The sequence below is a fragment of the Hyla sarda genome, chromosome 2 (assembly GCF_029499605.1).
Source record: "Hyla sarda isolate aHylSar1 chromosome 2, aHylSar1.hap1, whole genome shotgun sequence".
Lineage (NCBI taxonomy): Eukaryota > Metazoa > Chordata > Amphibia > Anura > Hylidae > Hyla > Hyla sarda.
Window position 1 is genome coordinate 312,468,242 of NC_079190.1, and position 12,891 is coordinate 312,481,132.

The following is a 12,891-nucleotide window of genomic DNA, read 5'->3' on the forward strand; positions in this document are numbered from 1 at the left end:
TAACACATGATGTACTGTACTGAACTGGCTTAATGTAGAGATGGTACAAGGTAAGTTAAGTAAAGTAAATGTAAGCAAATCTCCACGGCCGGATGGACTACACCCAAGAGTTCTTAGAGAGGTAAGTTCAGTAATATCTGTACCCTTGTTCATGATATTTAGAGATACTCTGGTGTCTGGTATTGTGCTAAGGGACTGGCGCAAGGCTAATGTGGTACCAATCTTCAAGAAGGGCTCTAGGTCTTCGCCAGGCAATTATAGACCGGTAAGTCTAACGTGCATTGTGGGTAAATTATTTGAAGGACTTATAAGGGATTACATACAGGAATACATAGGGGATAATTGTATTATAAGTGATAACCAGCATGGGTTTACTAAGGATAGAAGTTGTCAAACAAATCTAATTTGCTTTTATGAAGAGGTGAGTAGAAGCCTTGACAGAGAAATGTCTGTGGATATAGTGTTTAAGGATTTTGCCAAAGCGTTTGATACTGTCCCTCACAGACGTCTGACAGGTAAGTTAAGGTCTTTGGGCTTGGAAACTTTAGTTTGTAACTGGATTGAACACTGGCTCATGGATCGTACCCAGAGAGTGGTGGTCAATGATTCGTACTCTGATTGGTCCCCGGTAATTAGTGGTGTACCCCAAGGTTCAGTACTGGGCCCGCTGTTGTTTAATTTATTTATCAATGATATAGATGATGGCATTAACAGCTCTGTTTCTATCTTTGCAGATGACACCAAGCTTTGTAGCACGGTACAGTCTATAGAGGATGTGCATAAGTTACAAGATGACTTGGATAGACTAAGTGTCTGGGCATCCACTTGGCAAATGAGGTTCAATGTGGATAAATGTAAAGTTATACATCTGGGTAAGAACATGCATGCATCGTATGTCTTAGGGGGGATTAAACTGGCAGAGTAACTGGTAGAGAAGGATCTGGGTGTACTTGTAGATCACAGACTACAGAATAGCATGCAATGTCAGGCTGCTGCTTCCAAAGCCAGCGGGATATTGTCATGTATCAAAAGAGGCATGGACTCAAGGGACAGGGACATAATACTCCCCCTTTATAAAGCATTGGTACGGCCTCACCTGGAATATGCTGTTCAGTTTTGGTCGCCTGTTCATAAAAGGGACACTGCGGAGTTGGAAAGGGTGCAGAGACGCGCGACTAAACTAATATGGGGCATGGAACATCTTAGCTATGAGGAGCGATTAAAGGAGTTACAATTGTTTAGTCTTGAGAAGAGACGTTTAAGGGGGGATATGATAAACGTATATAAGTATATAAATGGCCCATACAAAAAATATGGAGAAAAACTGTTCCAGGTTAAACCCCCCCAAAGGACGAGGGGGCACTCCCTCCGTCTGGAGAAGAAAAGGTTTAGTCTAAAGGGGCGACATGCTTTCTTTACCATGAGGACTGTGAATTTATGGAACGGTCTACCTCAGGAACTGGTCACAGCAGGAACAATTAACAGCTTTAAAACAGGGTTAGATACATTCCTGGAACAAAATAAAATTAATGCTCATGCAGAATTATAAAACTACATCCCTTCCCCTTATCTCCTTACACCCTTCACTTCAATTCCCTGGTTGGACTTGATGGACGTATGTCTTTTTTCAACCATACTAACTATGTACATTTGAGGCCTAAATTGGTGATTTGCACAGGGGTGGCTGATTTTACAGCGGTTCTGACATAAACGCAAAAACAAATACCCACACGTGACCCCATTTTGGAAACTACACCCCCCACGGAACGTAACAAGGGGTATAGTGAGCCTGAACACCCCACAGGTTTTTGACGAATTTTCATTAAAGTTGGATGGGAAAATGAAAATGTTTTCACTAAAATGCTGGTGTTACCCTAAATTTTTAAATTTCACAAGGGAAAATAGGAAAAAAGCCCCCCAAAATTTGTAACCCCATTCCCTCTGAGTAAGAACATACCCCATATATGGATGTAAAGTGCTCGGCGGGCGCACTACAATGCTCAGAAGAGAAGGAGCGCCATTTTGAAGAGAAAATGTGTCCGGAATTGAAGGCCACATGAGTTTACAAAGCCCCCATAGTGCCAGAACAATGGACCTCCCCCCCCCCCACATATGACCCCATTTTGGAAACTACACCCCTCGTGTAATGTAATAAGGGGTACAGTGAGCATTTACACCCCACATGTGTTTGACAGATTTTTGGAACAGTGGTCCGTGAAAATGAAAAATTTAATTTTTCATTTGCACAGTCCACTGTTCCAAAGATCTGTTAAACGCCAGTGGGGTGTAAATACTCACTGCACCCCTTATTAAATTCTGTGAGGGGTGTAAATTCCAAAATAGGGTCACATGTGGGGGGGTCCACTGTTCTGGCACCACAGGGGGCTTTGTAAACGCACATGGCCCCTGACTACCATTCCAAACGAATTATCTTTCCAAAAGCTCAATGGCGCTCCTCCACTTCTGAATATTGTATTTTGCCCGCAGAGCATTTTACGTCCTAACATGGGGTATTTCCATACTCAGAAGAGATGAGGTTACCAATTTTGGGGGGCATTCTCTCCCATAACCCTTTGTAAAAATGGTAAATTTGGGGAAGAATCTGCACTTTAGTGAAAACATTTTTTTTCCATTAACACATCCGATTTTAACGAAAAGTCGTCAAACACCTGCGTGGTGTTAAGGCTCACTGGACCCCTTGTTACGTGCCTTGAGGGGTGTAGTTTACAAAATGGTATGCCATGTGGGGTTTTCTGCTGTTCTGGCACAATAGGGGCTTCCTAAATGTGACATGCCCCCCAAAAACCATTTCAGCAAAATTCACTCTCCAAAATCCCATTGTTGCTCCTTCCCTTCTGAGCCCTCTACTGCGCCCGCCGAACACTTGACATACACATATGAGGTATTTCCTTACTCGAGAGAAATTGGGTTACAAATTTTTGGAGGCTTTTTCTCCTATTACCACTTGTAAAAATTCAAAAACTGGGTCTACAAGAACATGCGAGTGTAAAAAATGAAGATTTTGAATTTTCTCCTTCACTTTGCTGCTATTCCTGTGAAACACCTAAAGGGTTAACAAACTTACTGAATGTCATTTTGGATACTTTGAGGGGTGCAGTTTTTATAATTGGGTCATTTGTGGGGTATTTCTAATAGGAAGGCCCTTCAAATCCACTTCAAACCTGAACTGGTCCCTGAAAAATTTCGATTTTGAACATTTTGTGAAAAATTGGAAAATTGCTGCTGAACTTTGAAGCCCTCTGATGTCTTCCAAAAGTAAAAACATGTCAACTTTATGATGCAGATATAAAGTAGACATATTGTATTTGTGAATCAATATATAATTTATTTGGAATGTCTATTTTCCTTACAAGAAGAGCTTCAAAGTTAGAAAAATTCAAAATGTTCAAATTTTTCATAAAATTTTGGAATTTTTCCCCAAGAAATGATGCAAGTATCGAAAATTTTTTACCACTACTATAAAGTACAATATGTCACTAAAAAACAATCTCGGAATCAAATTTATAAGTAAAAGCATCCCAGAGTTATTAATGCTTAAAGTGACAGATTTGCAAAAAATGCTCCCGTCCATAGGGTTATAATGGACTCCGTCCCCAAGGGGTTAAAGGGGTTATCCACCATAAGGGGATTTTAGTACATACCTGCCACAACTGGGTATTTTCTGTTGGATTTTGTTCCCTAAACTACACATCCCATAGTTCCATGCTTGCAAGTATGAGGTCACTTACCTCCCTTCCACACATCAGCTATCCCTCCCATTGAAACAAAGTGTTTTATAACTAGGGGAACCAAAATTTAAGCAAGACAGACTCCCTCTGATCATCTGACTAGTGATTTCAGGTCTTGATGCACTGTAACCTGCATTAATTTTGTATGCTATTAAAAATAAATATTGGGGTGAAAATTAAACAGGTACAGATACTATATTATGAACTACACTAAATTTACAGCCCCTATAGCATAGTCAAATAAATAAAAATTCCTGGAATACCCATTTAAGGTCAAAATGGTCCTTTTTTTGTGTAATATTTTTTATAACTTTTTTTGGACATAAATAAAGATTGTGTTTTGTATCAGATTGTGTTTTGTATCACATTTTGTAGGTGTTAAGTTAAAATTAACACCTTCTTTTGACTAACCTGTTTTGTGCCTGTGCTGCTGGTGGTAACCGAACTGTGTCATCATCACTACCTGCTTCACGGTGTTCAGAAGATGCAGAATGAACCTCTGTTTGCAATAGATTTATTGAAGTTTCAGGATGCACCTCCACATGTAAGGCTGCATTTGGTTCCCTTTGGTTTTCATTAGTACTATTGACTTGAGGATTGGCTCCATATTGTGCTGCAGCTAATGATAAGTAGTAAAGAAAATGTAAGTTAAATTTACACAAATAATTTAGGTACATAAATTTAGGAACAAAAATACATTTTTCAAATATGACCTGTCTTCTTTGCGGTAATAACTTTGTGATGCTTTAACTTATCCCAGTGACACAAATAGTTTTTTTCCTTACACTATGGCCAAGATGTATCAATCTGACAAAAATGTATCTGATTTTTGTCAGAGAGCAAGCACAGCTCCTTTGTCAGATTGCTCTGGTAAGATTAGCTGTGAAGGGTTGCTACCTGTCAGACAAAAATCAGAAACTATTTTGTCTCAGACAGATTGATAAAGCAGGGTAATTGTATTTTATGTCAGTGGGATATTTTGATTGATAGATTGAGTGTTTTTGTAAAATTTAAAATGAACTGCTTGTTAAAAAGATAAGTTATGCCACATAAATACTGTAAATTACACTAAAATGACTTTTTGTTCGCATCAAATGGAAAACATCGTTTAGTTTTTAGCATGTTTGAGGGCTTTGAAATTTAGCAAGAATGTAATGTAAGGCTGCTTTCACACTATGAGCATTCATCCATTATTAAACATCCGTTTTCTGTGTGAAAACGGATGTATAATAACAGATGAAATAACAGGTGCTAACGGATCAATAAATATTCATCCGTTTAGACCCTTTATAACATCCCTCACGTATGGCCAAACACCTCTGCCGGCAGACTCCCACAGTCGGGACTACTACTACTCCCATCATGGAACAGACTTATTTCCATGATGGGAGTAGTAATTCCCTGGCTGCGGGAGTCTGAGACAGCTGGGGAGGCTACATTAGTGTTTGTACTACTACCCCCATCATGGAGCTGAGGGATTGATCGCACCGGGTTTCACTTGTGAGACAAGATGTGATCAGAAGTTATTAAGCAGGGGAGATACCTGCATTGGCGAAAGATACAAATGAATTCCTCCTTACAATGGAAGGTCTGAACTGGCCAGAGAATTGTATCCTGGCTTCAGTAGATTTTGAAAGTTTATACACCAGTATCCCGCAGGTTCAGGCTGTGGAATCCATCAGGGAATTCCTCCGTATATCGGATAAAAGTGATAATTACATCAATTTTGTATGTGACGCTATTAATTTTATTCTAACAGGGAATACATTCAAGTTTGGAAAGACTTGGTATGCCCAAATAGGAGGCGTGGCCATGGGTACACCGGTGGCGTGTACCCTGGCCAACCTCTACATTGCTGCCTTTGAGAAAAAATACGTCTTTACAAGTGAAAATCAGTACTTAAAATGTATAGCATGTTACCGGTGTTTTGTCGACGACGTATTTGTCGTTTGGACAGACACGGAGAAGGCGTTTATCAACTTTGTTAATTCATTGAATAGAAACAACAAAATGAATCTCAAGTTTACATATAAAACTGGACCACATGAACTTGAATTTCTGGACATTCTGGTAAAGAGTAAATATATCGAAATTACGATACAGGGTTATAGGAAGTCTACAGCTTGCAATGCACTGTTACACTACCAAAGTTATCATCCTCAACACGTAAAATCAGCCATACCTTATGGCCAATTTTTGCGCTTAAAACGAATTAATACCAAGGATGAAGATTTTTTAGTGCAGGCAAATTAATTGAAAAAACGTTTGCTTATTAGAGGTTATCCAGAAGCAGTACTAAATGAGGCTTTCAACAGAGCTAAAAATCTGAAAAGGTCAGAGTTATTACACAAAAATAGGAATAGAAAAAATAAACAAACAACACATGAAAAAACATCTAATGAGGGTAGAAAAAATTCCCCTTTTAACCCCTTCAGGACCAAGCCCATTTTGGCCTTAAGGACCAGAGCGTTTTTTGCACATCTGACCACTGTCACTTTAAACATTAATAACTCTGGAATGCTTTTAGTTATCATTCTGATTCCGAGATTGTTTTTTCGTGACATATTCTACTTTAACTTGGTGGTAAATTTTTGTGGTAACTTGCATCCTTTCCATGTGAAAAATCCTAAAATTTGATGAAAAATGTGAAAATTTAGCATTTTTCTAACTTTGAAGCACTCTGCTTGTAAGGAAAATGTATATTACAAATAAAAAAATAGAAATAGCGCATTCCTGTGTAGTCCTTGCGCTGGTATTATATTATGCCGGCACCTGCAGTTTATGGAAAATCCGCACAGAGATTTTATGTGCGGACATTCCATCGTGTGAAGATAGCCTTTAAAGTAGTTGATGATTTTTTCTGTCCTCTCAGAACAGCTTTAATTATTTTCATTCAAACATTCATTTATCCGAATCATATTAATTGTCTCATCATCACAGCTAATGTTTTCCTATTTCCCGAGTCTGGCTGACTGTATCCTCTCAGTAAAATGGTGGGACCAACATCCAGCACTGAAATTATTTTAAATTGAAAAAAAAAAAAACGACCCCACTTTGCATTCTTTTAAAGTTTTTAAATGGCTTAAAAAATTTCTAGTTCTGGCACGAAAATTTTATCCCCTGGGAGAGCACCATGCCCACAAAAGGAGCATCTATCCACAAAAGGCTTGTATTGACCTGTTTATACAAGGGCTGGTGCTTTCATGAATAATTATTTTAAGAGACTGCACAATTATGGAATCTGGCACTACCCATAGGTCACAGTTTACACTAAAACTATACAGTTTGTCAAACAAACATGATGGGCTTCAGGGATTGTGCTCAGTTTTTGCCAGATATGTGTGAAGCCTATTGGCTGAATTTGTGTGAGGGGCGGGAGTATCTCCGCACCCCCACACGTCCAGGCAGGGCGTCTTGTAGAGGTAGGTAGGGGCGGGGGTATTTAACACCCCTGCTCCTACGGGAGGGGCGTTCGGGATGTTCTGCGGACGCCACGGGTTCTTCACTGCCAGCCAATCAGCCAGCTGACCGGAATCGATAGTCAGAGTGAGCGCCAGCGAGAGAAGAGTGGCTGGAACTGATCGGGGGTTGTGTAGCTTCGTTATTCTCGGCTCTGGAGGTAAGCTGGAGACCGAGGGGACCCCCGATCAGCCCGGTCCTGGTTAATCATGTGCCGCACTTTTGTGAATGGCTGGCTAGCGTCACGCTGCGCAAACTGAGTACGAGCCGTTCATTCTCACAGGAGGATGCCAGCCCGAGCCACGCCATGAGTTGTCAGGAGGGAGGGGCCGGAACAGTGCAGGGTTGTTGGCCAGCCTGCCCCCCCCCCCTCCCTCTGTTCATAGCTGGTGGGGAATCCTTGGGGTCACAGTGGATGTCTTTGGCGCCGGTACGGTTTGTGGGGTCACGCTACAAGTCACGGCACTTGGAGATTCCCCCTCCTATCAAACCTAGTTCTCTCCCTCCTCTCCTGATATGTCATTTTTTATTTTGTATAAATACGCTCAGTACATTAGTTTCATCAGTACATTAGTTTCATTTCAAGGTAATTTCATACAGTCCATCCGGTTCATTTTCAGGCTTAATCTGCTTAGCTAATTTACATTATATTGCTTTCTGCTCAGGGATTAATGCATTTATGTTACGCCGAGCGCTCCGGGTCCCTGCTCCTCCCCGGAGCGCTCGCGGCACGTCTCTCTCTCAGCAGCGCCCCGGTCAGACCTGCTGACCGGGAGCGCTGCACTGACATTGCCAGCAGGGATGCGATTCGCATAGCGGGACGCGCCCGCTCGCGAATCGCATCCCAAGTAACTTACCCGTCCCGGTCCCCGGCTGTCATGTTCTGGCACGCGCGGCTCCGTTCTCTAGGGCGCGCGTGCCAGCTCTCTAAGATTTAAAGGGCCAGTGCACCAGTGATTGGTGCCTGGCCCAATCAGTCTGATTAGCTTCCACCTGCCCCCTGTCCATATAACCTCACTTCCCCTGCACTTCCTTGCCGGATCTTGTTGCCTTAGTGCCTAGAGAAAGCTACTACTGTGTTTACCATTACTGTGTTCCTGACCTCCTGCTATTACTATTGACTACGAACCTTGCCGCCTGCCCCGACCTTCTGCTACGTCTGACCTTGCTTCTGCCTAGTCCTTCTGTCCCGCGCCTTCTCAGCAGTCAGCGAGGTTGAGCCGTTGCCGGTGGATACGACCTGGTTGCTACCTCTGCAGCAAGACCATCCCGCTTTGCGGCAGGCTCTGGTGAATACCAGTAGCAACCCTAGAACCGGTCCACCGACACGGTCCACGCCAAGCCCTCGCTGACACAGAGGATCCACATCCAGCCAGCTGAATCATAACAATTTATCATACCCTCTGACTGTCATCATGCATGTGTGTGTACATCTACACTATGTATTCTCCAAGCTTTTGTGCATGCATTTATGCTATGCATTCTCCAGCATTGATGTGTGTTCTGGGCAGTGCTTCATGCATAGCATTTTCTGTCAGCTCCTTCACAGTATTACACCATTTATTCCCTATTGGCATTTGCAGTGCATTCACTCATAGCGTGTGTTGATATTATTTCCGTGATGAGCGTAGGGGGCAACTGACGTACATATCACCATACTCCAGTACGTAGTTGTTCCTTCATAAATCTTATGTAGCTGTGACAAACATGACAAGATACGGATGTCCCACGTGGGTGCTTCAACATAATTGTTGTGCACACATTCCACAAATCATCGCACGCATGCACCATGATATAGTTATAATACATACATACAACATGATATAGTTATACCACATACATACACCACGATATGGTTATACCACACACATAGGATAAAAAAAAAGAAATTATAAATAAATTAATTAAAAAAAAAACATAAAAATCAATCCATCACGCTCAAGCCGTCTAAGAAAGCCACATCAGGGCACACACGGACGCATACCACAAACAGAGGATACAACTAATCAAATTAATTGAATTACCGTTACAAGTGTGGTGTCCTGGTACAGTTACAATTGTAACTGCCATTTAACACACTCCTTTTAAAGGAGACTCTGTTAGCTCATATTTAATACGCTCTTTTGTTCGTTACCTGTATAGAGGTCCCCATAGTAAGAGTCCCTAGGACGTCGGGGTCCCTCTTTTGTAGTTTTCCCCTTGTCACCTCACACTTAGTCGATGACTATATAGCAGTTCTATTTAATATTAATATAAGCATAGGAATAAATATGTATATATTTAGTTATCTACCTGTTCGGAGCGTAGCAGGACCTGCGGGTCACGTGATTAGATTAAAACTCTATGGTTTTGCTACAGGACCTTTGGAGGTTCCCGTGACATGTTCACCCACAATGCACTTTAACGGTGAGTGACAGTCGTTACGGACCAATCAAAAACGGCTAGCCCCTGCCCATATAAGGGACCTGCGCCATCTTGATCCCTCTCTTGGGTTGCTGACTCTGGAAGAGGTAGTACCTCCGCAGCTTACAAGACGATTTACTAGGCCAAAGCCTTGCAGCCTAGGCCTATAGCATAGCGAATAGACTAAGCAATTCCCCGCTACTTATCGCAAGATCACTGGACCTAATTACTCCCCTAAATCCAGCGGATCTCTGCAATACAATCCTTCAGAAGCTGAATTGGGCTTATCTGATCAAAACCGACTGTCAATCACTGCTCAAGCTATATGTAAAGAGACTCTGTTATCTGGACTGTTACTATTACTACATGCGCAGAAATTCTTCAGTAAAAGTTCCTGCAAGTTTTCAGTTAACAGCGGTTGTGGACAATCCTTTATTTCTGCATCACCTATTGCTCTTGGGAAGGGTGGTAATAGGCCTATCCAAAACACAGCATTTAACCCCACCCTGGCGTCACGAGTGACAAGGGTTAACAGCGCCCTTAACTATTCTGTACAGCAACAACCTAACTACCCTACACTCCCACAAGACAGTATCCTCTCATCCGCCACCACACAAGCATGTGGCATGGTGTCATATTGTTTAACACACTCATGGCATTCATACTGTTCATACATTCATGGCACTCATACTGTTCATACATACATGGCATTCATACTGTTCACACGCTCATGGCTTTCCATACTGTCCATACACTCACGGCATTTACACTGTCCATACCCTCACAGCATTTATACTTTTCATACGCTCATGTCGTTATACTGTTCATACGCTCACAGCATTTCACTCGATTCACACGCTCATTGCTTTATACTGTCCTCACGTTTATGGCATTTATACTGTGTATACGCTCTTGGCTTTACTGTACACACAAATTATAACATTTCATGCTCTTGAAATTCAGACTGTCTATACGATCAAGGCATTTATACCGTACGCATCCATACTGTTTTACCAGACATCCATACTGTTTTATGTACAGGACATCTACACTGTTTCATGCTACTCATACATGGCATTTACACCGTTCTTACATTCATCACATTCCATGTATATGCTTGTGGAACACACTGGGCAGGCGCACATAGTATCCATGCTGTTCTACGCTTATGCCACTGGTATTGCTCACTCCGTTTATGGCATTCATGTTGCGCGTATGCTCAGGTTTTTTCGATCATTGCATTTACAGTCTGTATGTCATGGCTATACATTGTTAGGTGCTCATGGAACACACTGTCGATATGATTGTGGCATTCATGGTCGTGAGACATAGTAGTTATACTGTCGTTACTCTCGTGCCAGTTATACTCTGCATTCGTTCATGGCATTCCTTCTGCTCATACGTTCCTGTCATTCATACTGATCGCATGCTCATAAAGTTCATACTGTTCAGGTTTCACACACTCTGGGCTTTCACACACATACTGGTTCATACGTTGTGGCGTTACGGTCTTTACGCTCATGGCATTCATACTGTCCTTTGCCCACTGTCATACGTTCACAGCTTTCACACTGTCATTAGCTCATGTCATTTATACTGTGCATATTATGCTGAGAAGCAATCAGATCATTATACAAGATTGTAGATGTGCACCATGTCTGTTTTTCTACCCGAATTTATACTGTGCATTCGTTTGACATTATCCCATTCCCGCGCTCATAGCATGTACACTGTTCACACGTTCATGGCATTACATGGCTCATACGCTCTTTGTTCACACGTTCATAGTATTATGTGGCACATGCATCATTGGCGGTTGGTGCTACGCATGCGCTCCTGGCTTTGTGTTTTTCATGCCCATGGCAGTGGTGCTGCATGTGTGCTTGTGGCGTCCTGTGTTTGCACGCCTGTGGCATCGGTGCTGTTCGGATACTCATACACGCTCATAGTAGTACCAGTAGTACAGTGATCAGCATCTATGCTCTGTATACATTCACATAATTATAATGTACATGTGCTCGATGAATACGGCTCATACGCTCATAGTCATACCGTGCACATGCTACAGCATTTACACAGTACACACGGTCATAGCTTATACGGTACTTCACGCATCTCGGTACACATGTCCATAGCGTTACACGGAACATACACTCATAGCATGCTGTGTTATAGGTTTGTAGTATTCAGGTTATGTAACTGCACAGCATTCTCTCAGGGCATACATACTTTAGATATAATACTATACTGTAAGATCGATTGCAATTTACATTGTTTTACACTATGCAGTCATACGCAGCATGTTACACAGGTCATTATCTTGCATCAGTCATATGTTCACGACCACGTATGATGCGTAGTTAGGTTACACACAGACGTCGATGCTAGAATTTACAGGCATACTCCTGACTGTTCCGTCACATCGATACATTCAACAGTACACTCGCACTACCATAGCCGTCACCCTGCGCATGTGTTAGATGTTGTAACTACGCACGTGTCTACCACACTTCTGTTAGTTCACCGGAAGTTCCTAATACAATTACGTTCTAATGGTATTATGTACGCCACCAAGTCAGTCTCACTCATTGCCACCACACAGTTCGTCTCACGGGCATATGCTACCACATGGTAATACTGGTTTCCTGCAGCTGATAGGTCGTACAGGTTACTGGAGTGCATTATGCAAGTAGAAAAAAAAAGTAGATTGCACTCACCCACTAGTGAAGTTAAAACGTCTTCTTTATTGGAACATCGTAAAACAAGCTGAAGGGAGGGGTAGAGAAAGCCTTGAGAAAGCGGGCTGAACCGCGAAAGGAGCACTGCCTCGCCTCTACCCCTCCCTTCAGCTTGTTTTAACAATGTTCCAATAAAGAAGACGTTTTAACTTCACTAGTGGGTGAGTGCAATCTATTTTTTTCTACTTGCATATTGCATTTACAAGGTCTGAACTTCTGATTAACACCCCCTGAAGTACACGCATCCATCACCTCTGCGCTGTTCCACGCTCCACACCGTGTCTTTAACCCCTGACATCCCAGCTTTGGTGCCTGCCTTGTCTTTCTCCGCCTAGGTTACTGGAGTAGTTGCATCATGGTAGTTACCAAGTCAGTATCACGATCACATGTTAGCACTATACGTTGACATCTGATAGTCAGCCTCTTTAATAAGTTGTTGTCGCAGACACGTCTCCAGCAAATAACATCATGACTCATAAGCGGTTTCCCAACATACGATACATCTTCAGAGCAAAAACATCTCGACAGACAGATAATTGTTT

At 42.1% G+C, this 12,891-nt stretch overlaps 1 protein-coding gene across 15 annotated transcripts in view; it reads right to left on the bottom strand.

The window, feature by feature from the left end:
* The window catches only part of DCAF6 (DDB1 and CUL4 associated factor 6), a 1,246,835-nt gene that overhangs the window by 458,453 nt on the left and 775,491 nt on the right, over positions 1–12,891 (bottom strand). For all 15 annotated transcript variants that reach the window (XR_008888854.1, XM_056557692.1, XM_056557704.1 and 12 more), the window contains one exon: positions 4,161–4,368. Coding sequence is in view for 14 of the 15 variants with exons in the window: in XM_056557692.1 (XP_056413667.1) it covers positions 4,161–4,368 (208 nt within the window). In the remaining variant the exon portion in view is untranslated. The remainder of the gene's footprint in view (positions 1–4,160; positions 4,369–12,891) is intronic.